Source organism: Podarcis pityusensis (genome assembly GCF_964106645.2).
Source record: "Podarcis pityusensis genome assembly, chromosome: 12".
Classification (NCBI taxonomy): Eukaryota; Metazoa; Chordata; class Lepidosauria; order Squamata; family Lacertidae; genus Podarcis; species Podarcis pityusensis.
In genome coordinates this window covers 55,027,852-55,055,206 of record NC_138037.1, presented here as the reverse complement: position 1 = coordinate 55,055,206, position 27,355 = coordinate 55,027,852, and the positions used below count along the sequence as shown (strand labels likewise).

The following is a 27,355-nucleotide window of genomic DNA, read 5'->3' as shown; positions in this document are numbered from 1 at the left end:
TCCGTTCCAGAAGTCTGTTCGACTTATGAATCGTTTGACTTCCAAAGTGTGGCTTCTGGTTGGCTGCAGGAAGTTCCTGATCATGGACCCTATTCACCAGCAAAAGCTGGGTGTGGGGATTCTCAACATACACACATTATCAGATGTATTTTATATGCAAACATTTGTTTCAATAGGTGTCATTTCCCTGCAGGTTTCAGTCTGATTGCTCAAGCTTACCACCCTGCTAGACTTCAGCTGCTTCTGCCCATAGCCCTCCTCACGGTTATTAGCACAGACAAGATGTCCTGGGTGCAAGCTGCAGTCAGCCAGCACAGCGAAGATGTGTTTGATGAAGATGCAAATGAAATGGACATAGCTCAGAAAGAATGGAAGAGCACCATGGAGAAACGAGTCAAAGTAATTATATGGTTTGGGTTGGGGGTTGACCACATCATTGACATAAAAATTAGCTATTGAGATCCAAGATGGATTAGCCTTCAGAATAGCACTAGCAGGTCCACACACATCCCTCCCCAGACACACCTCAGTCAGCTCAGAGGCAAATAAGGTGTAGGGAGGATGTGTTGGTTGCAGGGAGAAGATAATCCATGTTGGGGGAAAGGGAGAGCCTTGGCTCACTGGCCTTCACTGCAGAGTTGCTGATCAAAGGATTAAGGGTCAGCTGTAGTGTTCTGTTTGGGAGAAACATAGTTCTGGAATTAAGCAGAGAAAGTCATTTTCAGATGAAACTAACGGCAATTCACAAGGATAGCTTAACTGTTAATAATGCACTGTCTTGCGTCATGCTATATAATCAAAGATTCAATTTTCCTCTTTCTTTTTTTGTTTATTTGTTCAGTCCATGCAACTGGAAGGGCTGAAAAAGATCTCACACTTTTGTTATTGTGCCGAATATCCTCTGTCTACTCCAGAAGCACTTTTTTCATTATGAGGTTGACTTTTTAAAGCTACATGATTGGCACACCTATTATGTGTAAGCCACACCTCTAGAGCAAACATTTTTATAATTGCAGATGGACCTCATTTCATGATGGCTTATTTGAATAAGCCAGGCAGATACCGATGAGTACTGTACTGTTTCTTTTTACGTTCTAGTTGTTAATGTGATTTTGATCTCTTTGCTCAAAGGAAGGCTATAGGGAGGGAGCAGAAGCTGGAAAACTGCTGACAGTTCAAGAGGGTTTTAATCAGGGGTATAAAGAAGCAGCAAGGAAGATGATCTCATGTGGCCAACTCAAAGGAACCATAAGGTATGTAGTAAAGCAGCATTTTAAAAAAAGGAATGGAAATTAATTGTACAAGTTGTTAAATTGATAGCAGACCTCCACCAGAGAAATATATCTATTAATATCCTCTGCTAATATAGTGCCCATTTAAATTATGAACACTTAACTTTTTATTCATTCTTTATTGTCACATCCTGCAGGGAACTGGGGTGCGCAGCCAACACAGCAAGATTTAACACCTTGCTCATGGGGGGGGGGGGCCTTAAAATCCTACTCAGTTCGGTAGGATTTAATGTAAACCTCTTCACGATTAAGAAGGGTTTTGCATTGAAATTCATGCTAACAAAATCCCCTTCCATCTTCCAGCACCTTGCTGCCTGCAGGTTACTTTGAAGTTCTGACAATGGGACTTGTCACCAGATCACCTGATGCCATTGTGATGTTCGGTGATTGACAGGAGGACAGATAAGGATCTCTCCTGTGAAGCCAAAAAGGCTCCCCACCCCTTAATATAGCTACTTGTCCTGATACAATTTCACACTCTGTTGAACTTGAGCTACTGGAGAACAGAAAAAGATGGCAACAGTAGTCCGTTTGGTTTGTAGCATTTGAAAGCTACAGCCAAATTGCTGCTATGAAACCCGGAGGCAGCCTCTTCCACGTAGACCTCCATTGAAGGTGCCGTATAGGATGCACTGTGAAAGGAGGAAATTTTCAGACTACAGTGGTACCTCAAGTTACAAATGCCTCAGGTTACAAACTCTTCTAACCTGGAAGAGTGACCTCGAGTTGAGAACTCTGCCCCAGGATGAGAACGGAAATCGTGTGCCAATGGCGCACTGGCAGCAAGAGGCCCCATTAGCGAAAGTGCGCCTCTAGTTAAAAACAGTTTCAGGTTAAGAACAGACCTCTGGAATGAACTAGAGGTACCACTGTACTCCATGCCTGCCATTTCTGAGCAATGACTGTCTCCTGTCTCTTGATTTCCCCCCCTCAACCATCATGGGCTGTAGGAACTTGATTCCATTATAATGAGTATCTCAGGCATTTGCTAGATAGAAAGCAGGAAATGAGATACATCGTACTAGAAAAAGGTTATTTGATTGGTGCCATGGCGATTTCTAGATTTCTTATATGGCGCTCCAAATTGGAATACAAAACTATTCTAGGTTAATGTTCTGCTCAGTTGCCCTTTGTGAATGAGAATAAATATGGGAGGGAAAAAATGTGTTTTTTTAAAAGCTGTCTTCTTATTTACATTTGGTCTCAGATCCATTTTTAACTTTCATTGTTTTTATAGTGCTCTTTCGTTCTGGTGTCAGCACAATGGATGCAGTTCTGGAGTGCTGAGCGAGGTAACTGACCTGCTGAACGAACTGGGAAAATACGAAGAATCTGTGTTTAGAAGTCTTAACTCTACCCACCTGCAGCCCCATGTTGAAGACTTGATGGATACTATTGAGGACATGGACCTTGGTCGTGCCCTCTTACCTGAGAAACAGCATGATGGAACTACAGGTGGAAGAATCTCTGAAAACGGCATTGAGTTTAGTGGACAGTGTTGCAGAAATGATAGCAGGACTGGATCCTCCCAAGAAGAATGTTGCAGAAGGAGAAAAGGTGGCACTGATTCCAAAAAGCCAGTGTTTAGTTGGCTAAAAGAAAAAACTATGAATTTAGTAGATCAGCTAGGTTTGCCACCAGACACAATTGAACACATTCGACTATTGCAAAGTTAATTCATTGTGTGGAATTTTTAAAAGTTTTTTTTTAAAGTATCGTTTCCCCCCCAGATATGCAACTACCTCAAAACGGCTGAAATGCAGAGATTTTGCTTTCAAATATTGCTTAATGTGCCCTTTATATAGTAGATAAAATCCTGTCGTATTACATGGATATGGCTTATGATTAATTTGTACACTGTCTAATCTCCTTTAACAAACTTTGCAAACACATCTTATGTTAGTAAATCATTCCAGGCACTATAATCTATGTTACATCGCTGTTCCAGAGATGTGAAATACAGCCTTGCAAGAGGGGATTATTCTCTCTCCCCTTCTCTGATACATAGGAAGAATGGGTGTTAAATGCAATTTGTAAAGATATCTTTAACATTTTATTTGCATTTTTAAAATATGTATGGTGGAAGGATCCCAGTTATTGAGATGAACAGGCATAAAGCTGGGAAATTAACTCATTACTCCCCTGCTTTGTTTCAGGAATTTTTCTGAAGCTAGGATTTGCTTTGAGGAAGAAATTCTTTGTTGGTGTTGGCTGATGCTATTTGCATTTTTTAATATCTGAAATATAAAGGTGCATTTAATGTCACCTTGAGTTTGGCCTTCAGATATTTACTGAAGCATTTCTTAGCTGGTAAACTAGTCTGTACATAGTACAGTTCTCTCTTCATAAGCTTTCTGGGAAAAACCTTCTTGCCCAATCACTAATCAGGGGCAGGTGGACAATGCGAGAAGAGGCAGACCTATTCAAGAGAACAAAGAAATAGAAATTCCTCTTCAAAAGGAATTAACGTTTCTTTCGAACAGGGGTGACAAACTTGTGTCCCACTTCTGTGACCTCCAATACCCTCACAAAATTTGACATCACTAAATTTAATAATAAAAACAACTGATAGTGTAAAATAATTTATTGGAAAGCAGCCTCGAGAAGTGCAGTTCTTGCTACTCACTGGAAGGTTGACTATGGGTCAATATGGCCCCCCAAAAGATTAGCCTCCTCTCTCCCAAATAATGTGAGTTCTATGGGTCTTTTGCTGCCCTTACTTTGCTGTACTATAGCTATCACTACTTAAACTCTACCTGGTTCAGACCAAGAGAATTCATGTGTGTGAGACACACACACACACACACACACACGAGAGAGAGAGAGAGAGAGAGAGAGAGAGAGAGAGAGAGAGGGAATCATGTAAAAATACTTCATCTTACATGTAGAGCAAGGTGAACATAATGTCTGTGCAAGGGCAGATTTCAGGAGAGAGCTTCATACCTCTATCTAGTAGAGATTGCACACAAAAGAGTATCATTATGGGAAAGGGCTGGGGTACAAAAGTTTCATTGTAGTGTAAAGATGGTTCATTTATCTCTTAATTTTAACTATGTCCCCAAGTAATCAAATCAATGCTATCTGGAAAAATGTCCCTATGTGACTAACATTTGATGGAATCAAGACCCTATTTTTAAAAGATCGTGTCTGACTTTGAAAAAAAGGAAGCTTTAGTGTTAAGAAAAAAGCCCAATTTAGACAAACGTTCAGGTGGACTAGAGTTCTGCCACAGGGTGTGACCAGTATAAAGATAAAAGTTGAATTAAAATAACCCACCCACCCCTGCCCAAAAATGTTTATCCTACTAAAAAAAAGTTCCTAAAGCTTTGTTTAACATACTACTTCAGAAAACCTACTTTTTCTAAACACTCACTATAAAATAACCCTTACAAAGTTGAAACTTCATGTTTAATAAGCTGGTAATCTCTGCATTCAAATTGCTTTTGTGACTTAAAACGTAACTTTTTCCAATGTTTTTCACTAAGCAGAATTAGTTTTGCCCAGTTGTAACTTGTGAGAGAAATAAACCAAGAATTACACCAAAAATAAGAATGCTGTTGCTCAGTTTCACAAGTAGCCACACTACTGCTGGTTATGTTCAACTTGTTGGTCTTTGCAGTTTTCCTCACAGACTCCGTCTTTGCTCAGAGAAGTTTCCTCAGCTTTTTGTTGCGTGGCTTTCTTGAAAATTGCTCTCATGAGAACTGGAATTGACATACACCTAAGAGAAGGGCAAAGTCATCCAATATTTAAGGAATTGCTAATTCACTAAATATAATCTGGCTGTTTCATATGCAGAACTAACTGACTGGTGTATAGAGCAAGCTGCATTTGCCACTGTTTCCAAACAAGTCAGCGCAGTGCAGAAAGCTTTATAGATTACATAAAATAAATTTCTAAAGTTCCATGCCAGTTCTTCTGTAAGGTGACATAAAGGTAAAGGCACCCCTGACAGTTAAGTCCAGTTGCGAACGTCTCTGGGGTTGCAGCGCTCATCTCACTTTACTGGCCGAGGGAGCCGACGTCTGTCTGCAGACAGTTTTTCCGGGTCATGTGGAAATTATGACTAAGCCGCTTCTGGCGAAACCAGAGCAGCGCACAGAAACGCCATTTACCTTCCTGCCAGAGTGGTACCTATTTATCTACTTGCACTTTGATGTGCTTTCGAACTGCTAGGTTGGCAGGAGCTGAGACTGAACAACGGGAGCTCACCCTGTTGTGGGGCCTCAAAGCACCGACGTTCCAATCTTATTTTGCATTGCTCACTCAACAGGAGCAGTTTGAATCTTTAAAGTTGCATCCCACCACACTGCTGAAAATCCTCCTCATGCTTGATGTTTCACAAGTATTTCCTATCCCTCCACCACTCATTTCTTTCATCAATCTTTCCTGATCCTTCTAACTAATAATAATCATTTTATTAGTTGTACCCTGCCCATCTGACAGGGTTGCCACAGCCACTCTGGGCAGCTTCCTCCTATAACAACATTGTTTTACTACCATTGTTGTTGTCAACAACAACAACAACAACAACAACAACTATCAGCCTTTTAATTTCCTTCAACTCTTCAAGCTCTTTCCCGTCAGAGCAAGGGAGACCTTGCCCACTCCTGAACCTCTCTGTCTTCTGGCCATCTTTACTCTGCATGCAGAGTTGCTAGTGTTGCCGTTGCTCCAGCCAAAAGGCTATGGCAGGCAGTGATGCTGAGGCCTACCTGAAAGTGGTCCAAAGACCACTGCTGAGACTCAGCCCACTGATGCTTAGACAGTGGTCTAAGCTGCCCATTACAGAAGCAAAGGAGCCTCTAGCTGCGCTAACTATTAAAAGATGGAGGAGATTTTTAGTTGCCATGAGTTCCAGAGAATGTCACACTGACATACAGGGCTCAACTAACTCTTCTGACCATCTGGAGCTAGACATTTGTGGAACTTGTGGGTAGTTTATTTTGGTTACCTGTTTCTCGCGTCTTAAGCCTGATGGAGCTATTCCACTGTGTTGTGCTCTCCTATGCAAGCTTACTCAGAAAGCTTACTTACTATTATTAAGGTCCAGTTCCTCCAGCAACCTGTCTAAATGCATGCATCAGTTGAGAAGCACATTATCCTTTTTAAAAAAAGCTGAATTGGCCTGTGAAACCCACCATTTTTAATAAATTCTTCATTCCAATGTTTATTCAAATATTGAGAAAAATTTCCTGTTACATGAAATAATTTTTTAATCCTTTAAATCACTTAAAAGTTTCTAGCTGCTGTACAAAGTTATTAAATTTATAGATATCTGCCCATCGGTTTACAAACCATTCCACTATACATGACACAAAAGGAAAAGGGATGGGAGGGACAAGAAAACTTGGCCCCTATATATTAGAAGTGTTACCTACCGCTTCAGGACTCTTGTGAGATAATCATTGCTGCAGATTAATGCTCCATCTTCAGAATGTGTATGAAGAGTGCATATAACGTCCCTTGAACTCAGAACATCGACCATCACTAAACAGAAGAGGGAAAAAATGCTCTAAAAACAAGTGTGACATTATAGTAGAGACAACAGTAAGAATTATCAACAACCACCAAATCTATTCATTCCTTAAATAGGAATTCTTTCTGGTCACTGCATTGGTTTTATTTATTTTCTGAAAGCATGCATGCTTCGTGGGAAGAGGTCACATTCATGCTCATTCCATGCTGACTGTAAAAATGAGCAATTACAAATCACTACAAGATAAAAAATATATGTCACCAATAATTTCAAAAGGAGTCCATTCACACATCCACCTATGAGTAACAGGCATTTGAACTGGCTCCTGTTATCCCATCACCAGCCCAATCCAAAGACGCGCACATTGGAAGGATTAACAAAACAGTAAACAGGCTGTTCACCTGTTGCAAGTTTATCCCAAGCCATCTTCAAAGCCAGTGTGGTTAACCTTTAATCCACAGATTATGTGATAAAGTGCAACATCTGCTTACTTTTTAATATTCCCAACCATAGTATAAAACTGGGAATCAGATCCAATTTATACCTAGGTTGCAAAATACGTATTTCCACCCTGGGACCATAGGGTGAAAGATGGACTGTAAATGACATAATGTGCTACTTTTTGTACCAATAGCCCCCAAACCAATTTAACAGAGAAAAACACAAACACTAGAAACACACACACACACACATTGTCCAATAGTAGAAAAGAGTTAATATAGATGGCCAAGTAGTAAATGAGAAGAGTTTGCCAGTTTCTTCAATGTGTGCTAAAGTAAGAGCCCCTTTGTGTATAACTATAACCATATTGTACATCACCATGAGACACTTGTGTAGAAGACTAATAATAATAATAATAATAATAATGGCAGCCCAGCTGCCCTGCTGTATTTTAATGTGTTGTTGGAAGCCACCCAGAGAGGCTGGGGAAACCCAGCCAGATGGGTGTGGTATAAAAAATAGTAAAATTATTATTATTATTATTATTATTATTATTATTATTATTATTACTACTACTATTACTACCACCTCTTTTCAGACCTTATTTATGAATACGTCGCAATAGGTCACAGATGTGATCCAGCTCCTCCTCTCTAGTTCCTTACCTCTGTGTGTTCAGGCTGCATGGGGAGATGGGCAGGTTAGAGGAAGGCAGGAATTGATGAAGCAAAATTTAGGGTGTTGGTTCTAGCAGGGGACTATTTGGGCTCCACATGAGGCACAAAGTGTCTTGGGCCAGCACTTTTCCTATAAACATCTGAAAGCAGTCACAACGGCCAGCTATTTAGGGCTTTGCACAGTGCTGCTCTGGGAAAACTGAGGTAGCTTTGCAATGAACTGGTTATTGTGCCAGTGTGTGGTACGGACATCCAGTCTGTTCTTAACACTGAAACACACATATACACATTCACACGTTCTACCCCGGCCCGAGCCAAATGAGGATACATGTGTAGTGCAAAATGCAGCGAGTGCATTTCTGCACCACGTTCCCTGCTGACTTTTTGTATGTCTGTGTGCACCCAATACACTTTTCCTTTGGAGACATACCACAGGCTAGGTTCTCCTCCAATGGATGCTGGAATGTTACTGAAAAGCTAGTGGCTTTTTGCTGAAAGATGTCAAAATGAAGCAAGTCTGATGAATCTGGAAGGAAATAACTGTTTAGTGACTGTTTGGGCTAACCCAGTAGCAATAGAGCTAAACGTTTAATTTGAATTAGAGATATAAATTAGTGAGTGTAGTCAGAAAACATTTGTATTGATTTCCAAGTATTCTATATCCCTTAACTTAAAACATTACCATCGAAGTAGGAGTGGGTTGGTTTTTGCTAGACTCAAGGAGTCCTGCTTTGTACAAGCTCATGAAGTTTCATGGCACAAACATCAAATGAAATACAGTGGACTCTTGGGTTGTGAACATGGTCCGTGTGGGATGCATGTTCACAACCTGCAGCAGCGCGTCTGCGCACACGAGGGTTGCGATTCAGTGCTTCTGTGCATGTGCAAAGCGCGATTTAGCACTTCTGTGCATGCGCGACTGCTGAAATCCGTTCCAGTACTTCCGTGTTTTGGCAGTCCATAACCTGAAAAAACGCAACCTGAAGCATCTGTAACCCGAGGTATGACTGTACAGTTGCTGAAAATTTCCTTTTCAGTTTCACTATCTCCAAAAGAAATAAGTTATAAGGTGTCAACATTGTTTGGTTGGAATCCAAACAGTTCCAAGCACACCTGAAAGCAAGTTCATGTGAATACTTCACTCATTTTAAAATCTCTGCCTGCAGCAACTTTTGCTGAGAAGGGAGGGCCGTAGCTCAGTGGCAGAACATGAGCGCCTTGCATGAGGAAGGTCCCACGTTCCACCCCCGCCATCTCCAGATCTGACTGTGAAAGAACCTCACCTGACACCCTGGAGAACCAGCTGATGTAGTGTAGTACTGAGCTAGGTAAGAAAAGGGGGGGGGGACTGAAAACAGACTATATAGTTTCAAGATGGGAGTTGCAAACGAAACAAAGAAGAAGGGGGAGAACATTGAAGCCAATGCACATTTGATTTGCGTGATCTGTTCTACGCTATTCATATTGTTGCACCCCACCCTCAATCCCCAAGGTTTCAGGGATTCCAGGTGCTTACACAGGGTTTGTGATTTCTTTTGGGAATGAGGCACAGCGGAGACTGTGGTGTCTTTATGATGTATGGTTTATCTACACGTATATACAAACTGAGCCTAAAACATTAGTTTCTCCCACGGCAGCAGCCTTGGATTCAAACAGAAATCAAATATTTCTCTTTGACCCTGTCTCCAGCTAGCTGCTTTTCTTCCTGGTCATTTCACTGCTTCTCTCAACTCTGACTTTATCTGTGAGAGGGGGCCCCACCCATTTGCCATCTTGCCTCTTAATGGCTCATCGCTCAAGTTTATCACCTCACGAGGCGGCTAGCCTGGCTATTCCTTGGTTAAATTCTAACACTTGCTAGATCCAACAATTAGAGGGGTCTGGTACCCAACTTAACCTCCACAGATACGATGGGCTCACAATTTCCCCAGGCACTTTCAATGAATTGGATCACAAAAATGCTGAGAGGGGAGCAGAACCAGTATGCTGTCCATCACACCTCCTTATTTCCAATGCCTGAATATCTTGTCACCACCATCCAAGGTGGACCTAACTTTACATGCATCCAACATACAAATCCCAATTGATATATTTGAGCTTCACAGCAAATACTGAAGATAAACTCTTCCCAGAATTCACTAGGAGAAACACAGCAGAATCAGAAAGAGGTGTGAGCAAAAGATGTGCGAACATCTTACCTTCCCACTCAGTCGTCTCAGACACGCAGCTGCTAATGAGGGTGTTATATGCTGCTTGACGTCTGAGAACTTCAATCATATCAGGCACACATTTGGGATGGGTGAAAGGGATTTTCTTGACCATTGCTCCAGCCATATCAGATTTTTCTATGCCTTTATCTATGAAATAGCTGTGTTTTGGGCAGCCTGGAAGAGACTGAACATAGACCGTACAATATTTGTTCATGGATGTAGTAGCAATTGTTTCCTGCATTTATTTTTTTAAAAGTAGTGAAAAGGAAACATGAATAAAAGGAACTTCCCTTCAAAAACATACCATATTTACTTGAGACTAACGTACCATCAAATCTAATGCACACCTCAATTTTCAGAACCTTGAAACCAAAAAAAGCATTTGCTGGTGAATGTAAATGTGCCATCGAATCTAATGCGTACCTTAATTTTCACAACATAATTTGGCCAAAAAAGTGAGCATTAGATTTGAGTAAATATGGTAGTTGTCTAGAACAGTACAAAGAATGTGACACTGGACTTTTGAGCAAACCTTGAAATAAGCTGCTTATACTATAGATGCCTTGACCACCCATTTTTAAACAAGTTATTAAATGGAGTAGTCTCTGCATTGGATCTGAAGAGTTGCTCAGCTCTGAAGCCCAATGGCACCGTGGGGGAAAACCAACCTGGCTGTGTATACATGGTAGTTTAAAGTGGATTTTATGCATCTTATGTGTGCTTGTTTTTCACCTTGTCCACACGACATTGCCCTCATCTAAGTAGAAGTCCACACTTCCCTCCGCCATTTAATTCAGAACTTCCCAATCCATGTGATGGGGGGGGGGGGGAAATCCAATGTAAACTCACATGTTACCCAGACACACTGAAGCACATTGTGAGGGCCACTTCTTTTTATGTGTGTGACAACGTTTTGCTGGGTGTACTGCCACCTATTCCTGCACCCCCTACTTCCACTGGTGAGGTTTCCTTGGTGGGCTTTTAGTGGGGCTAAGACAGAGACGCACTTTGGGGGAGCGCGTGAACCCACAAGTGTGGTATATTGGAAAACTTGTATCTCAATAATAATAAATATTGGCCACCCACACAGGTGAACAAATGATTGACATGCCCACAGTGGACTTCAGTTTTCCAGAACTCAAGGGGAGGGGTAGGAAAATGCTAACTGAGAGGAGAGGACAGCACATCCCATGAACACATCCCATAAACATCAAGACGGAGTTCAGCTGAAAGTGCCCATGTATGGATGAATGCACATGGACAGAAATGCACGTGGACAAATGGTGTCTGTGTGAGCCATGTGCACATTAAGCCTCTGGTTTGTATACCAGTAGTGCCAGTTTCCGCATAGTAGGATTTATCACACACAGCTGTTTCAAGGGCAACTTATACCAAAAAGAACTGAATATAAGCTAAAAGCATAGCCAAGAAGACATAAGAAATAAATATAATCCACCAACAGGATTCACTCCAGTTGGATCTTTCTATCAATTTATTCCCCACAATGAATTCATTCTATGCTACATCTTTATGAAACTTTTCCAGCTATTATGAGACCATGTGTGCAAATGGTTTTAACTTGAAACAAGGCTTTTGAAAAAGTTGTGTTATGGGTTAGTATAAGGCCGCATTTAGCTTTTTAACGACATCTCATGGAGACAGCCCCACAATTTTGCACATTAGAGTCACTGAATTGAGTGTAATTTTGTGTGTGAGAGAGGGGGAGAGTAAGGAGAGAGAGATCACACACACAATTTGTGTATGTTGTGTAAAGGCCAACCTGGGCAACGAATTGCAACTGTGACTAGGTCATAATCAAATTTAGCAGTGTTAAAATCATCTACTTCAGAAAATTCATGTGACTTCCCAGAATTCAACACACAGCTTTCAGTAAGCTGTAGAATTATGACTCATTTAGCAGCTTCATTCCTGACCTCATAACAACTGGAGTGAATACCAACAATTGGAGTATAATTACCACAATGAAGGAAGAAGAACTTGCTATCAAACCATGCGGATGATTTTCTGAAAGGGCAAACTGAACAATCAGCTCATGTAGAGGACCTGGCTTCAATCTAGCAACTGGAAGCCCTAAAACCAAATTAATTTTTTTTCATTAGTACTGTACAAGAGCATCATTAAAGATGGAATGCATTTGAGAGAAACAGCATCACATGAGAAGAGGCAAAGAGAGATGTGATCACACAATAGTTATCAATAAATCAGTGGGATGGTTGCCAACAGAGGGACAGGGCTATTCAGATCAGCAAGCACTTGTGCTCCTGAATGGGCAAGTTGCTCCTGGGAAGGCTGAGACAAATACCAGCATGAATGCTATACTCCTAGTACGAAGCAGCAATACTTGGTTCTCATTTTACGCTCCTGCCACTTCTCCCTTTCTAACTCCACCCTGGGGCCCCATCAGCCTTTATACCCCTGTAGAAATCACAGGGGAAGAATTAACCAAATGTTAATTAGGGTCTATTGAAATGCTAGCATGTAGGGAGGGAGGGTGGAGGTACAAAATTATGTACTTAATTAAATTAAAGCATGCCTGTAAGCTCCTGTAGTTTATGAATACTGGATGAAGACAGAGGAAAAGGACAGCTCTGGTAAAACATCAGGAAAAAGCAAGCTGATAATGGTGCAGAAATTACTTCCTTCAGAGGCAGGAATCTGGGGCTGCTGAAGAAAAGGTTTGAAAGTTAAGCATTAGGTAAAAGGAAGCTAGTTTGACCAGTACTCTGGTAGCACAATCTTATAAGTTAAGCCAATGTTTCTCAAGCTTGCGTACCCAGGTATTGTTGGACTACAACGCCCATCATCCCTGACCACTAGTCCTGCTAGCTAGGGATGATGGGCATTGTAGTCCAACAACACCTGGGTACCAAAGTCTGAGAAAGGCTGTTCCAGGATCTCAGACAGGATTTTCCTTTATGGGTGTCTGAGGGCCCTGCTCCTTCCTGCCACTCACCATCTGGCCCGGGGCGGGGCCTGAAGGACTCACAGGGACTGCTGCGCTCTGCTGCCCAGGAGGACTCTCCTGTGTGGGTGTCTGAGGGCCCTGCTCCTTCCTGCCACTCACCATCTGGCCCAGGGCGGGGCCTGAGGCCTCATAAGGACTGCTGCGCCTGCTGCCCAGGAGGACTCTCCTGTGTGAGTGTCTGAGGGCCCTGCTCCTTCCTGCCACTCACCATCTGGCCCGGGGCGGGGCCTGAAGGACTCATAAGGACTGCTGCGTTCTGCTGCCCAGGAGGACTCTCCTGTGTGAGTGTCTGAGGGCCCTGCTCCTTCCTGCCACTCACCATCTGGCCCAGGGCGGGGCCTGAGGCCTCATAAGGACTGCTGCGTTCTGCTGCCCAGGAGGACTCTCCTGTGTGGGTGTCTGAGGGCCCTGCTCCTTCCTGCCACTCACCATCTGGCCCAGGGCGGGGCCTGAGGCCTCATAAGGACTGCTGCGTTCTGCTGCCCAGGAGGACTCTCCTGTGTGGGTGTCTGAGGGCCCTGCTCCTTCCTGCCACTCACCATCTGGCCCAGGGCGGGGCCTGAAGGACTCACAGGGACGGTTGCTGTCACTGCTGCTGCAGCCCAGGGGGATCCGGAGGGGCGCAGAGTTCTTTTTAAAATGTTTTAAAATGTTCGTTTTCCTTTTCTTTTTCTTTTTTGTATATGCGGGGACGGGGATGGGGGTGGGATGGATGTTTAGTTGGGAATTTGTTTGATTTTAATGGATTTGTAATTTTTATAGTTTTTCATTTGTATTGTTTTTTGTTTTCTGGGGTTTTTTATTGTTTTAAGGTCTTATTTTGTTCTTAAGGGGAAGGGTCAGGGCTGCCGGGGAGTGGGTCCCAGCCAACAAAATGGCTGGGGTATGTTCCACAGAGGGGGATGCGCTGGGACAACCGATCTCAGTGATCACGGGTAGGAGGAGGAGTTACGCTAAGACCAGACCATGTCATTACAGAGGAGGCAGGTTTAGTCGTTGTCTGAGGACTATCCCTGCCTCCGGGTCTGGTCCTGTCCGGACGGATACTAGAATCAGCAAGGGATACCCACATAGCCTGAAGGTGCTGCTGTGCAACGCCAGGTCAATGATTCATAAGACCACTGCCATCCATGACTTGATCATGGATGGAGGATTTGACCTGGCTTGTGTAACAGAGACTTGGTTGGGTGAAGCAGATGGGCCTGTTCTTGCCTCTGCTTGTCCACCAGGTTTCTCTTACGCACAGCAACCCAGGCCTTGTGGGCGGGGAGGGGGGGTTGCAGTGATTTTTAGGAAGTCATTAGTTTGCACCAGGCGTCCTATTGGGAAGACCCAGTTCTCTGAGTGCATGTTCTGGAAGTTGGGCAATAGGGGCAGTACAGGATTCCTTTTGGTGTACCGACCTCCCCGCTGCACCAAGGATTCCCTGCCCGAGCTGCTTCAGGTCGTGGCGGATGTTCTCCTGGAGACACCTAGTTTGGTTGTCCTAGGGGATTTTAATATCCATGCCGACACGACCTTACAAGGGGCCGCTCGGGACTTCGTGGAAAGCATGGCCTCCATGGGGCTGTCCCTGAATAAGTTTGGCCCAACCCATAGCCGCGGACATGCCTTGGACCTGGTGTTTACCTCCATGGATGTTGGTGTTCTGACACTAAGTAAAAGCGAAACAAAAGAAGTGCCATGGTCAGACCACTTCCTGGTGCAACTTGACTTCTCCGCGACCCTTCCCCTCTGCAGGGAGGTGGGACCGATTCGGATGGTCCGCCCCCGCCACTTAATGGATCCAAATGGTTTCCAGAGAGTGGTAGGGGATGCTTTATCCCATGTTGATGGCCTTTCAGCTGATTCCCTGGTGGCCCGCTGGAATGCGGAGTTAACCAGGGCTATTGACTGTTTGGCTCCGAAGCGCCCTCTCCAATTGCATGGAGCCCGGACAGCCCCGTGGTTTTCCACGGATCTGAGGGCAATGAAACAATCGTTGAGACGGCTAGAGCGCCGGTGGCGGATGACCCATTCTGAAGCTGACCGGACACAGGTTAGAGCTCAGTGTCGAGCCTACCAAGTGGCGGTAGCGACGGCGAAGAAGGCTTTCTTCGCCGCCTCTATTGCATCTGCAGAAAACAGCAGCAGGAGACTTTTTCAGGTGGTCCGCAATTTAGCGGAACCACCTGCTACATCGGGGCCCAGTACGGGCCACATGATCTCCTGCAATGATTTTGCAAAGTTTTTTGCAGATAAAGTCGCTCAGATTCGGGAAGAGGTAGACGCCACCGTGGGAGCAGGGCCGGGGCGGGAGAGTGCTAGAGTCCTGTCTAGTCAAATTGCGTGGGATCAATTCCAATCTGTTACCTCCGAGGATGTGGACAGGCTGCTTGGACGAGTGAAACCAACCACCTGTCTCCTTGATCCTTGCCCATCCTGGCTTATAAAAGCTAGCCGGGAAGGGCTGGGCGATGGGCTTCGTGGGGTGGTGAATGCTTCCCTCCGTGAGGGAGCCTTCCCAGACCCGCTGAAAGAGGCGGTTATTAAACCGCTTCTTAAAAAACCATCTTTAGATGCGGCCACGATGGCCAACTATCGCCCAGTCTCAAATCTTCCATTCTTGGGCAAGGTGATTGAGCGAGTGGTTGCTGAACAACTCCAGGCACGCCTGGAAGAAGCGGACCATTTGGATCCCTTCCAATCGGGATTCAGGCCTCATCACGGGACTGAAACTGCCTTGGTCGCGCTGGTTGATGATCTCCGGCGGGCTAGGGACAAAGGTGAGAGCTGTTTCCTAGTTCTGCTGGATCTCTCAGCGGCGTTTGATACCATCGACCATAACATCCTTCTGGACCGTCTTGAGGGGCTGGGAGCTGGGGGCACTGTCATACAGTGGTTCCGCTCCTTCCTCCTGGGCCGTGTTCAGAAAGTGGTGGTGGGGGATGAGTGTTCAGACCCCTGGGCTCTCACTTGTGGGGTGCCTCAGGGTTCTGTCCTCTCCCCCATGCTTTTCAACATCTACATGCAGCCGCTGGGAGAGATCATCAGGGGGTTTGGGCTGGGTGTTCATCAGTATGCGGATGATACCCAGCTCTACCTCTCTTTCAAATCAGAACCAGTGAAGGCGGTGACGGTCCTGTGTGAGTGTCTGGAGGCGGTTGGAGGATGGATGGCGGCAAACAGATTGAGATTGAATCCTGACAAGACAGAAGTACTGTTTCTGGGGGACAGGAGGCGGGCAGGTGTGGGGGATTCCCTGGTCCTGAATGGGGTAACCGTGCCCCTGAAGGACCAGGTGCGCAGCCTGGGAGTCATTTTGGACTCACAGCTGTCCATGGAGGCACAGGTTAAATCCGTGTCCAGGGCAGCTGTGTACCAGCTCCATCTGGTACGTAGGCTGAGACCCTATCTGCCAGCGGACTGCCTTGCCAGAGTGGTGCATGCTCTGGTTATCTCCCGCTTGGACTACTGCAATGCACTCTACGTGGGGCTACCTTTGAAGGTGACCCGGAAACTACAACTAATCCAGAATGCAGCAGCCAGACTGGTGACTGGGAACGGCCGCCGAGACCATATAACACCGGTCTTGAAAGACCTACATTGGCTCCCAGTACGTTTCCGAGCACAATTCAAAGTGTTGGTGCTGACCTTTAAAGCCCTAAACGGCCTCGGTCCAGTATACCTGAAGGAGCGTCTCCACCTCCATCGTTCTACCCGGACACTGAGGTCCAGCACCGAGGGCCTTCTGGCGGTTCCCTCACTACGAGAAGCCAAGTTACAGGGAACCAGGCAGAGGGCCTTCTCGGTAGTGGCGCCCTCCCTGTGGAACGCCCTCCCACCAGATGTCAAAGAGAACAACAACTACCAGACTTTTAGAAGACATCTGAAGGCAGCCCTGTTTAGGGAAGCTTTTAATGTTTGATGTATCATTGTATTTTAATATTCTTTTGGAAGCCGCCCAGAGTGGCTGGGGAAACCCAGCCAGATGGGCGGGGTATAAATAATAAATTATTATTATTATTATTATTATTATTATTATTATCAGATCCGGAGGATCTGTGGCCCTCCAGATGTTGTTGGACTTCAACTCCCACCATCCCTGACCATTGACCAGGCTCACAGGGGCTGGTCAGAGCTGGAGACCACCAGCACTGCTCACAGTAGACAGCACCTTCAAAGGGAAACATCAGTTGGTGAGGAGAGGGGGCAGAATAAGAGTTCGGCCTGGCCTGAATCCAGATCAAAAGCACATACTGGGTCATGGATTGGCAGCTGCCTTTTCTTCAAACTGAAAGTGGCCAGTTTAAGCATGTACTCTTAAGAAGTGTGGAGAACACAATGTGTAATTTGAGGACGCACTTCCAGGTTTTGTACACATTTTCCTACCATGTTCCTCACAGTGTCTTAAAATGACAGACTATTAAGAAGTGAATTTGATGTGCTATCACACACCCATTATAACCCACACAGAGCGAGGGATTTCCATGTTCAGTTATACTGATAGGAGCATGAATGATGCCCTCATGTCTTACCCATCTCCACCAGTCGGCGAATTCACAAGTGAGGGCGCAAGAGGGAGTCGGTGGACTGCGTCAGCCCCTCCTATTATGACAAGCACCTTCCTGCCATCTATTTTCAAGCCTGATGGAAAGAGAAGACACAAATATGTCAGACTAGTGAAGATGATACACAAATGGCCTTGAAGTCTTTGTCCAGGAACATTGATTTCCCCCAATACTTAAGTGAATTGTGATTCTAAGTACTATAGCCAGTGATGTTATTGTGTCAGAGAACAGAAGGTTGCATGATGGATGCCTTGCTTGCCATTTGAACCCATTTTGTCACTTGTTATTTCAAAGCTAGTTCTGGACTAGTCTGAGGGAAGGCCGTGTGGCAGTATCTATTTAGGCCCCCTGTGAGTTTCCATGGTGACAGCTGTGGGTCTGGGAAGCCGGCAGCCATTTTAATAATAAAATGGCCGAGATTTTAAGTCCCCACAATGCCTTGGATGGATACTATGTGAACCAGTCCAGGGCACTGATGGGAAATTTAATATGGTGGTCCTCTTCCATTTGTTGTTGTCAGTAAAAACTAAAGTGGGGGAGCAGGTGGGCCAAGCTGTGGTGGTCAGCTCTGATGGACTCTGCTGAAATGCTAAACACTGTCTTTAGTCCTCTACCATCAAGACTGATTGTTATTGGGGTTTTTTGACCCAAGCAGATAGAAGGACAAATAAAGCAACAGGCCACCACCAACTCTTAAATTTGTCCATCTTCTCACAAAATGACCACATCCAGACCGGTACACTTCATTTTTCTCCCTCATTGTTCCAGTATTTTTCTTCACATACGTGCATTGCAATGTTAACACAGTTGTGTGCCATGTAAAAAACATTACATAAGACAGTTTCTTTTTTAAAAAACCACACATCCCGGAATGGATATTAGAGAAATTTATACCCCGCCCATCTGGCTGGGTTTCTCCAGCCACTCTTGGCGGCTTCCAACAAAATATTAAAATACAATAGTCTGTCAAACATTAAAAGCTTCCCTAAATAGGGCTGCCTTCAAATGTCTTCTAAAAGTCTGGTTGTTGTTTTTCTCTTTGACAGCTGGTGGGAGGGCGTTCCACAGGGCAGGCGCCACTACTGAGAAGGCCCTCTTCCTGGTTCCCTGTAACTTCACTTCTTGCAGGGAGGGAACCGCCAGAAGACCCTCAGCGCTGGACCTCAGTGTCCGGGCAGAACGATGGGGGTAGAGACCCTCCTTCAGGTATACTGGGCCGAGGCCGTTTAGGGCTTTAAAGATCAGCACCAACACTTTGAATTGTGCTTGGAAATGTACTGGGAGCCAATGTAGGTCTTTCAAGACCGGTGTTATGTGCTCTCGGCAGCCGCTCCCAGTCACCAGTCTAGCTGCCACATTCTGTATTAGTTGTAGTTTCTGGGTCACCTTCAAAGGTAGTCCCACGTAGAGCACATTGCAGTAGTCAAAGCAGGAGATAACTAGAGCATGCACCACTCTGGCGAGACAGTCCGCGGGCAGGGAGGGTCTCAGCCTGCGTACCAGATGGAGCTATGGGTAGCTTCCACTAAAAGAAGCTAGCAATATTATCAAGCTGTCAACTTGAATACATGTATCAATACACTTGAATGCCTGTAGCAATACAGAATGAAGGTTAAGGTTAAGGGTCAAGAAGTGACAGCAGTGGGATTATACAGAGATTTCTGCTCCAATCACACAAAAGCTTGTGGCTGTGGGTGTGCATGTGTCCATACCTCAGTGCTTTGCATGCAGGAGGTCTCAGGTTCAGTCCCCCAAACCTCCAGGTAAAGGATTTTAGGTGGCAGAGATGGGAAAATCTCGACTTCACACCCTTCAGAGAGCCGCTAGCATAACCATGCAATCCTGTCCATGTCCATTCAAAAGTAAGTCACACCGATTTCAGTGGGGCTTCATCATACACAAGTAGGGATAGAATTGGTCTTCGTTTACTCACTCAAAATGAAGCATATGTCATTTAGTGAGTGTAGAATCTATTTTAAAAGGGAATGCAGAATGAGACCACCACTATGGAGGTTTTCTAGTCGATTCACAATCCCTCACTCATCACTAATAATAATATTTTTGTGGGACCTTTTATTTTTTATAGATGTATTTTATTGGTTTGTTTACTGTAATGGGTTTTAGTGTTTATACTGTGTTGTAAGCCACTTTGAGTCACTTTTGCGAGTAAACTGACAAAATAGTAATTAATAAATACCTGGGGTGAGTTGTTCCTCTAGAATTTGATACGGCGATAGGTAAAATTCAAGGTTCATAGGGCTTCCTATAGAAATTGAGAAAATTAGATGGATTAAACAGAAACAGCACATAACAGATAGTAATGTAAGCTATGTAAGCCTAGGATGTTTGATCCCCTTCATCGTTTTTGTTTGCTTCCAATGCAAAGGACTCAGTACCCCAGGGCCATATTGTGCGACAGGAGACCCAGACAACTGTTTGGGGTTGCAAGGAGATTGTTGTGGAGAGCTAGTTATCCACTCAACAGTTTAAACATATAAAACAAGTAAGTTCTTTTGTACAAATCACAGAATTGTAGCGTTGGAATGGACCACTTGGGTCATCTAGCCCAACTCCCTATAGTGCAGGAATCTTTTTATCCAATGTGGAGCTCAAACTCACAGCCACGAGATTAAGAATCGAATGCTCTACCAACTAAGCTATCACTCCTAGGGTGAAATTTCTTCCTGATAAATCATGCATACAATTCATGCATAAATATTGAGGAGCAAGCTGCAGGACACCCTAAAATAAAGTACAGTGGTACCTCGTGTTAAGAACTTAATTTGTTCTGGAGGTCTGTTCTTAACCTGAAACTGTTCTTAACCTGAGGTACCACTTTAGCTAATGGGACCTCCTGCTGCTGCCACACGATTTTTGTTCTCATCCTGAAGCAAAGTTCTTAACCCGAGGTACTATTTCTGGGTTAGCAGAGTCTGTAACCTGAAGCGTATGTAACCTGAAGCATCTGTAACCCGAGGTACCACTGTATTCAAGAAGGTTGTACAAATGGGGGAGGAGCCCCAAGAGATGCTCCAAAGTGCCATTTAGGGACAACTCTGCTAGAAGCAGCTGCACACAGTCAAGTAACTACCAAAGAAAAGAAGAATTATAGGCAGAAGAAAAAGGCATTGGGGGAATCAGTGGCCCAATGATCGGACACCCAGGAAATCACTAGCTGGCCTTGGTTTTAACTTTTAAGGCAGTTGTGCAGAAAGTGCACAGTTTGATCCTTTATCATCATCTAATACATGGATCACACACAGCCGCAACAGGACTAGCACCTTATCAGGAAAAATAAGTGAGATGGGGGAGGGGAAGTAGCATTACTCATAAACAAGGAGAAGTGTAGGTGCAAAGGGACCAAAACGCAAGGAGGAACTAGTCAGGACCTCTCCTCTATTTTCACAGCTACCTAGAAAAAGACTCGGGGACAGGAAAGGGGTTGTACACACTCATGTTGGTCTCACCGTCATCTCTTGTCAAAAAGCGGTTCTGGAGCACAAAGTCCTGTGAGCAGAAAGTATACTGGGATGAATGTGCACACAGTGGAACCTCGGGTTATGTACCGTCCTCCTTACGAACGCTTCGGGTAACGAGCTCCACTAACCCGGAATTAGATGCTCCTGGTTGTGAACTTTGCCCCGGGATGCGAGCAGAAGTCGCGCACCGGCAACGCGGCAGCAGCAGGAGGCGCCATTAGTGAAAATGTGCCTCAGGTTATGAACAGTTTCGGGTTAAGAATGGACCTCCGGAACGAATTAAGTTTGTAACCAGAGGTACCACTGTACTACAAACAACAATGCCTTTATCATACATGCTACCTACAAAGTCACCGGAAAGCAATCCCAAGGTATTACTATCCTTTAGCATTCTTAAATTATGCTTGGCTACCATGATCACACAGATATCTACTTCAGTCTGAAGAAAGAAAAATCAGTTACCTCCACTTCTTGGGTTCAGATAGCCAACTTTTCCACATAGTATTTCAGTGACTCTGTCCATACCTGGTGTTCTGTTTTTAAAGTATATACAGTAATCAGTGAGATCAAGAATGCACTCAAATGCCTTAAAATTTATTATTATTATTATTATTATTATTATGACAACCATCTGAACTTGCACCTTCCCCAACCACTGTCAAACCTACCTGCTCAAAGCAGACAGTGAGCAGAGGTCTTTTTCCAAAGCCAGGAAGGCAGCAAACACCTTGGACTTTGTTTCACTAGAAAAGAAAGACCTTATTGGAGGAAGGGAGTTTTATATACAATATAATAATTTAAGTAATGTAATTAAGTTGCCACAAACAAACCTGCTTCCTGGAATCTGATAAATATTTAACATGTCTGCCAGCATGTTTCCAAAGGCATCAAAATTTTCCATTCTAAAGAGCAAAATACATGCAACAATTGTCAATGCTGATAAGGCAAAGAGAGCCATGTAGCCAATATTTGGGAAAACACCACCACCGAAGTGAATCTGATATTGGCAGCATGTTGACATAGAAAGCAGTGGGATGCTCTTACCATTGCGCTACCATCAAACAAGACATCTAAAAAGCAGCTAAATAACTTTGGAAAGTGGCTCAAATTGGTCCTGGACGGAGGGCAGGCAGGGATGGAAGCAACAGTTATCAGAACTATCTATTCATTTTTACCTCAACCACAGAAAACGATATGGGAACAGTGGCAAAGGATTTTTATTTTATGAAATTAAAAATTGTGTGTGCTAAAAATCCACCTAGTGCATATGTACCTTAGAAGCTGCAAAAGATCTTCACAGGTCTAGAAGACGAAAGAACAGAGGTTATGGTTTTCTAAAGAGGGGCACTATTTTCTTAAAAACAAAGCAGAAAGGAGAAATGACATAAGCCGAACCTTAGTCAACACAAAACCTTAGCAGACACTACGAGGAATATCCAAGGATGTTTTCCCCAAGATCTATTCAGGAACAGTCACTTTTGGCTGTAAACCAGAATCTATAAAGGCATATATTTCCTACTCTTCTCCCACCTGTAGTTGGAGTGTGGTTGCATCATTTTGAAAGCCCTTTGGGTCCCTTCCAACTCCACAATTCTATGATTCTATGTAACCTCCCCCCCCATGCGCTTCACTGCATCCACATATTGCATTTACTTCCTTTATTGGACTACCCCCCTCCAGACTAGGAAAATTAGAATTTAACGGGGGAAATCGTGGGCTAGCAGTTGGATGAGGACTTTATGTGAATGAGGAACAACCAGCTTCAAACCCACATTAAGTTCCCCATGTGGACGAGCCCATAGTTGCTACCTCATGTCAAGCAGTCTCATCAGATGGGGACAAATTAAGGAGAAATGGTCACCCAGCTATAAGGAAATTTAACAGTCCTTGTGCAATTATTTTGCAGTTCAGCATTTGTGAATGAAACTGCTATTCTCACAAATTTTGCAATTACAAATGCAGATGTTTAGTTTGGTTGTAGCAGCAACAGTGTAAGTGTTATAAGTTGTCCCTTTGACTTAGATGCAAGCATCTCACTTGCTGCACAGGGTTTATTATGAAGCTATAGATATTTCAGAAGAACTAGAAAAGCAGGATTATATTTCATCAGATCAGAACACCCAAAGGAAAACAAATTAAAATTACCAGGGGTTTTTTCCCAGGGTGAGCCAACCTGACATCCACCACTTTTCCATCCTTCTCCAGGTGAATCTCAATGTAGAAGGATTTGGATGTTATATAGCAAACTGCCCCACTCGGGCTCACATAATAATTAAGTCTACAGAGGAAAGAAGGAAGAAGAAAAAATGCATTGCTTATTTAAAAGTTACAGTGCGCAACGGAAGCCTAGCAGGGCTGGGCCAAGACATTTTGGCACCTCAAGTGAACCACAAAATGGTGTCCCCCCCTCTCCACCAGGAAGGAAGGGTGAGTGAGTGTCAGGAACAAAGTGATGAGGACTAAAGATCAACAGAGTGGCTGGGGAAACCCAGCCAGATGGGCCGGAAATAAATAAATAAATAAATAAATAAATAAATAAATATTTATTTATTTATTTTATTATTATCTGCTGCTGCTGCCCCTGTGGATCCTGCCACCTGAGACAGGATGCCGCACTTCATGGATGGGCTGACCCCGAATGCAAACTTTTTTCTTTATCTTGGCTGATGTTTACGGGTTCTACAGAAAGGAGTGTTTGCACCCAGCCTTCCAAACGGCTATGTTTCAGTTTCTGATTAAACGTCAGCAGCAGCAGCAGCAGGTCTGTACATCACTGGAAGTCCACATGCTTTGGACTGAACGCCCCACCCCACCCCAGCTTCAGCCTCCAACATCTCCAGGGCTGGGAAAGGCAGATGATGCAAGGCGACACAGAGATCAAAATACTAATAGCTGGATTTGGCATAAAGTGGCTTCCTACTCCTGCATTTTCTGAAATGCCACTTTGTAGTGGCATTTATCTACGCTTTGTCAAGAGGCTGAGGCGAAGTAGTAATCATTTCACAGGCCCCAGTATGGGCAATGTCCCAAAACTTTCTGCCCGAGGGGAACTCCTGACCTGCTCATGCTCATCTCTTTCAAGGATATCGCAGGAAAATGGCAGTAAGCCGCAGCTTAGCCACTGAATACACCGAATGGCATGTACGCATGTCATGTGAAAATTATACAGCAGTAGAAACATACCTAGCAGTCCCACTGCTGCAAGAAGTGAAGAGAGCGTATTTAGTAGATGCAGAGTATACTTACCCCTTTCGATTTGACAAAAGTGACAGCTTGTTCATTGTTGCAGCCAAAGGTCCTGCTGCACACATGAAAAAATAGGGAATAAGGTTCCATCACAGAGAATCAACGTGTTCAACAAAAGCAGTCAACAGATCCCACACGTTTAAGAGCAATAGACCAAAGATTCTTGCTTAATTGTGCTATATTGCTCATCGTACCGTTTGTAAAAGGAAGGCACCTAGAACCCAGGCACATTCATTGCACAAGATGACAAGACAGAAACTAGACATCGTTTCCATCAAACATAACAGAAAATTAGGCAATCTTAGAGTTGATTACCGTGCAAGGTTCTTTGTATTTTCTCAAGGCAAATAGATATGGGAGACTGTGATGTCTTACTCGAAGTCCAAGAATGTTTGTCCTCACCAAGAGAGAGAGAGAGAGATTTGTATCATATAATCATTACATGCAAGTCAGAAAATTGGGCGGTATGTTCAAAGCAATATAGGGAATTCAGCACTCTCAGTCAGGCCTCTTATATCTTGAACTTCATTGCCCCCTTTGGGGTGCCAGATCAAAATGCTGCAGCAGCAGTGGAAGCTACAACTGGCAAAAGACATCCCCCCCCCCACCAGGCTTTATAACAGACCAAGTAACCCCACATCCCAGTATCAGCTGGGGGTGGATTGGAAAAAAGATAAAATCAAATGGGGAAAATTTGCCTATTCAATTTTTCAATCCGTAAGGGATTGATTAGCTTTGCAATTACAAAGCATTACAACACTGACATTTTTATTTTCCATTCTCACCATGGAATTTGCATCACTCTCCCAAGACCACACACAAACTGTCCATTTAATTGAATTTAGTTTCTTCCTCGATAATCACAATCAATCAGTATTTTTGGGAAGTTAAGAATCCCCTCCATTATTCCCACCTAGAGCCATCTTGCCAAAGTTCCCCCTTCAGAGTTATCCATCCAAGTTCAAGAGTGGAGATGACAGGGCAGTAAAATAGCAACCTCACATGTTAAACTTTGGCCCGTCAGGCAGAAAATAAGATGGAAGACCTATACACACATTGACTCACTTTCCCTTCTACTTCCAATTATTCTCCTCAAGAAAGCATAAAAAAAAAGTTTCTCCCACATTACTCCTCCCCAACAGAACTGATTTCATTACAATTCTTACCATGGAGAGACGAACCAGTTCCATAGTTTCACTCCACGGCTTCTGTGAGAATTTTAGACGTAGCTTTTCCATTATGTCATTTGCAGACCCAGATTTCGCAGGATCTGGAAGAAGTTAAGAGTTTAATTAGCTGAGGGTGTGGGAAACCTTTTTCAGTTCAAGGGCTACAGTTCCTTGCTTGAAGCCTCCTGGGGGCCATGGGCCAGAAGCAAAAGAGGGTGGAGGAAGAAATGGGAGTAGGCTGGTGTCTTCACCTTCCCTAGATCCCTCTTTATCTTCCATGGAAGCCAGAAGCTTTCTCACAGTTGAAGGAAGCATTCCACCCAGCAAAACCCTCCAACAGGCTGGCAAAGGGTGTAGTTTGGGAGGCTGTCTGGCTTAGGGAGATTTGAGGGCCAGATGAGAGGCTCAAGTTCCCATTTGGTCCCTGGGCTCAAGGTTCCCCACCCCTGATATAGCAAAACAGCCAACTATTATATGACTTCAACGAACAGCCCACACTGCAACAATAGTCACTTTAAATTAGGACTATTTAGTCCCAGATGGGTGAGATATTTCAGATTAACTGGCTCATGAACTTGGCTACAATATAGGTACTAATATTAATGGACCTGTTTGGCTCAAATCCCACTCTTCCACCTGTTGAATGTCATAATCTGAAACCCACAACTATTTTAAAAGTTCAGTCTTATATCTTAAGTGTCTTTGACATTAAATCAAGATACACCCCCCCACACCCCCATATATCATTTTAAGGAAGAAACCCTACTCTTACCTGAGAGAAAATCCTATTGAGCTCATTGAGAATTGTCTCAGGCACCATTTTAAAACAAATACAATTTAAATAGCACAAAGCATTTTTTCTAGCCTAAAGGTTTAAAGTTTCTGTAAGGCAATCCATTCAACACCCACTTTTTGGAACTCTCTGCCTGGTAAAATTATGTACTTTCCACTGTATTGCTTTTGGTGTTTGCAATAATTTTTATTTTTGCAAGCCAACTGAGGCATGTAACTTTAACATGTGATTCCATTATGCACAATTGTTTTTAAAATGCTAGTTTCATATTCAGGTAGCTTGTTTTTAATGTTTAGTCCCATTGGTATTTTATAATTAATATTTGAGAGGTCTTCTGTTGAGTAAGTGGTATGTGGTTTTTGTATGTTTGTTAAATACATACAAAATGGCCATAAAGCCTATATTGGACACCTGATTTCTCCTTTGTGTTATGCTACACATCAACATCATTTGCTTCACTTAGTTTCCCTATACTGCAGGTAACAGCACAGTCTATGGAGTCCAGAAATGGCAAAGTCTCTGTCCTCAGGCAGGCTAGCTCTAGACATTTCATTGGCTAAGGTGCAGGAGAAGATTTCTTGCCTGCCTTGCACATCCAGAAACAGACTGGGCTGGTATTTGACTCTTACTGCAATAGGAGTAATGGGATGGAGTCCTCAGCCTCACCCAAGGACAGCAGGGTCATTGTGGGGGTAAAGGACAGGTCTTGGAGCAGACATAACTCTATCTTACCAGAGCCAGGGACCTCAGGGGCAAACAACCAGCAGCTTCTATGGCCTGAGACAGTAGCCTTGCTCAACCTATAACATCCTCTCTGTGGTGTACATACAGAATAGTGGTGTAATCCAGCCACACCTTCCACATTAGCACCTGCCTGGAAACCCAGATCCTAAGCGGCTGCAAATACAACAGCCCAATTAGCAACTTACTTACCCATTTCTGTTTCTGCAGCTGTTTAAATTGCTGAAGCCAGTAGACAGGAAGTAACCTCCTAACAGCCTCTCCTGTTTTCTCACTTCCTCCCTCTGTCTAC

At 43.9% G+C, this 27,355-nt stretch overlaps 2 protein-coding genes across 4 annotated transcripts in view; one reads left to right on the top strand and one right to left on the bottom strand.

Annotated features, from left to right (window-relative positions):
- Window positions 1-3,125, top strand: part of YAE1 (YAE1 maturation factor of ABCE1) — an 8,788-nt gene extending 5,663 nt beyond the window's left edge. For both annotated transcript variants that reach the window (XM_080976044.1, XM_080976045.1), the window contains exons 2-4: window positions 194-399; window positions 1,132-1,253; window positions 2,530-3,125. In XM_080976044.1, coding sequence (XP_080832170.1) covers window positions 283-399; window positions 1,132-1,253; window positions 2,530-2,968 — 678 coding nt within the window. In that variant the 5' untranslated portion in view covers window positions 194-282 and the 3' untranslated portion in view covers window positions 2,969-3,125. The remainder of the gene's footprint in view (window positions 1-193; window positions 400-1,131; window positions 1,254-2,529) is intronic.
- Window positions 3,016-27,355, bottom strand: LOC308459965 (mediator of RNA polymerase II transcription subunit 1-like). 2 transcript variants are annotated; one of them, XM_080975921.1, is made up of 17 exons: window positions 27,256-27,355; window positions 25,527-25,630; window positions 24,676-24,757; window positions 24,361-24,415; window positions 23,260-23,392; window positions 22,388-22,416; window positions 21,945-22,016; window positions 21,783-21,857; window positions 21,577-21,647; window positions 19,833-19,898; window positions 17,603-17,711; window positions 12,654-12,781; window positions 12,078-12,190; window positions 10,088-10,283; window positions 8,320-8,415; window positions 6,674-6,782; window positions 3,016-5,013 (listed from the first exon to the last, which is right to left on the bottom strand). In XM_080975921.1, the coding sequence occupies exons 1-17, from the start codon at window positions 27,257-27,259 to the stop codon at window positions 4,875-4,877; spliced, it is 1,581 nt and encodes a 526-aa protein (XP_080832047.1). In that variant the 5' UTR covers window positions 27,260-27,355; the 3' UTR covers window positions 3,016-4,874. The 2 variants fall into 2 exon arrangements, with proteins under 2 accessions (XP_080832047.1, XP_080832046.1); XM_080975920.1 differs by having other exon boundaries at window positions 12,654-12,784; window positions 27,256-27,354.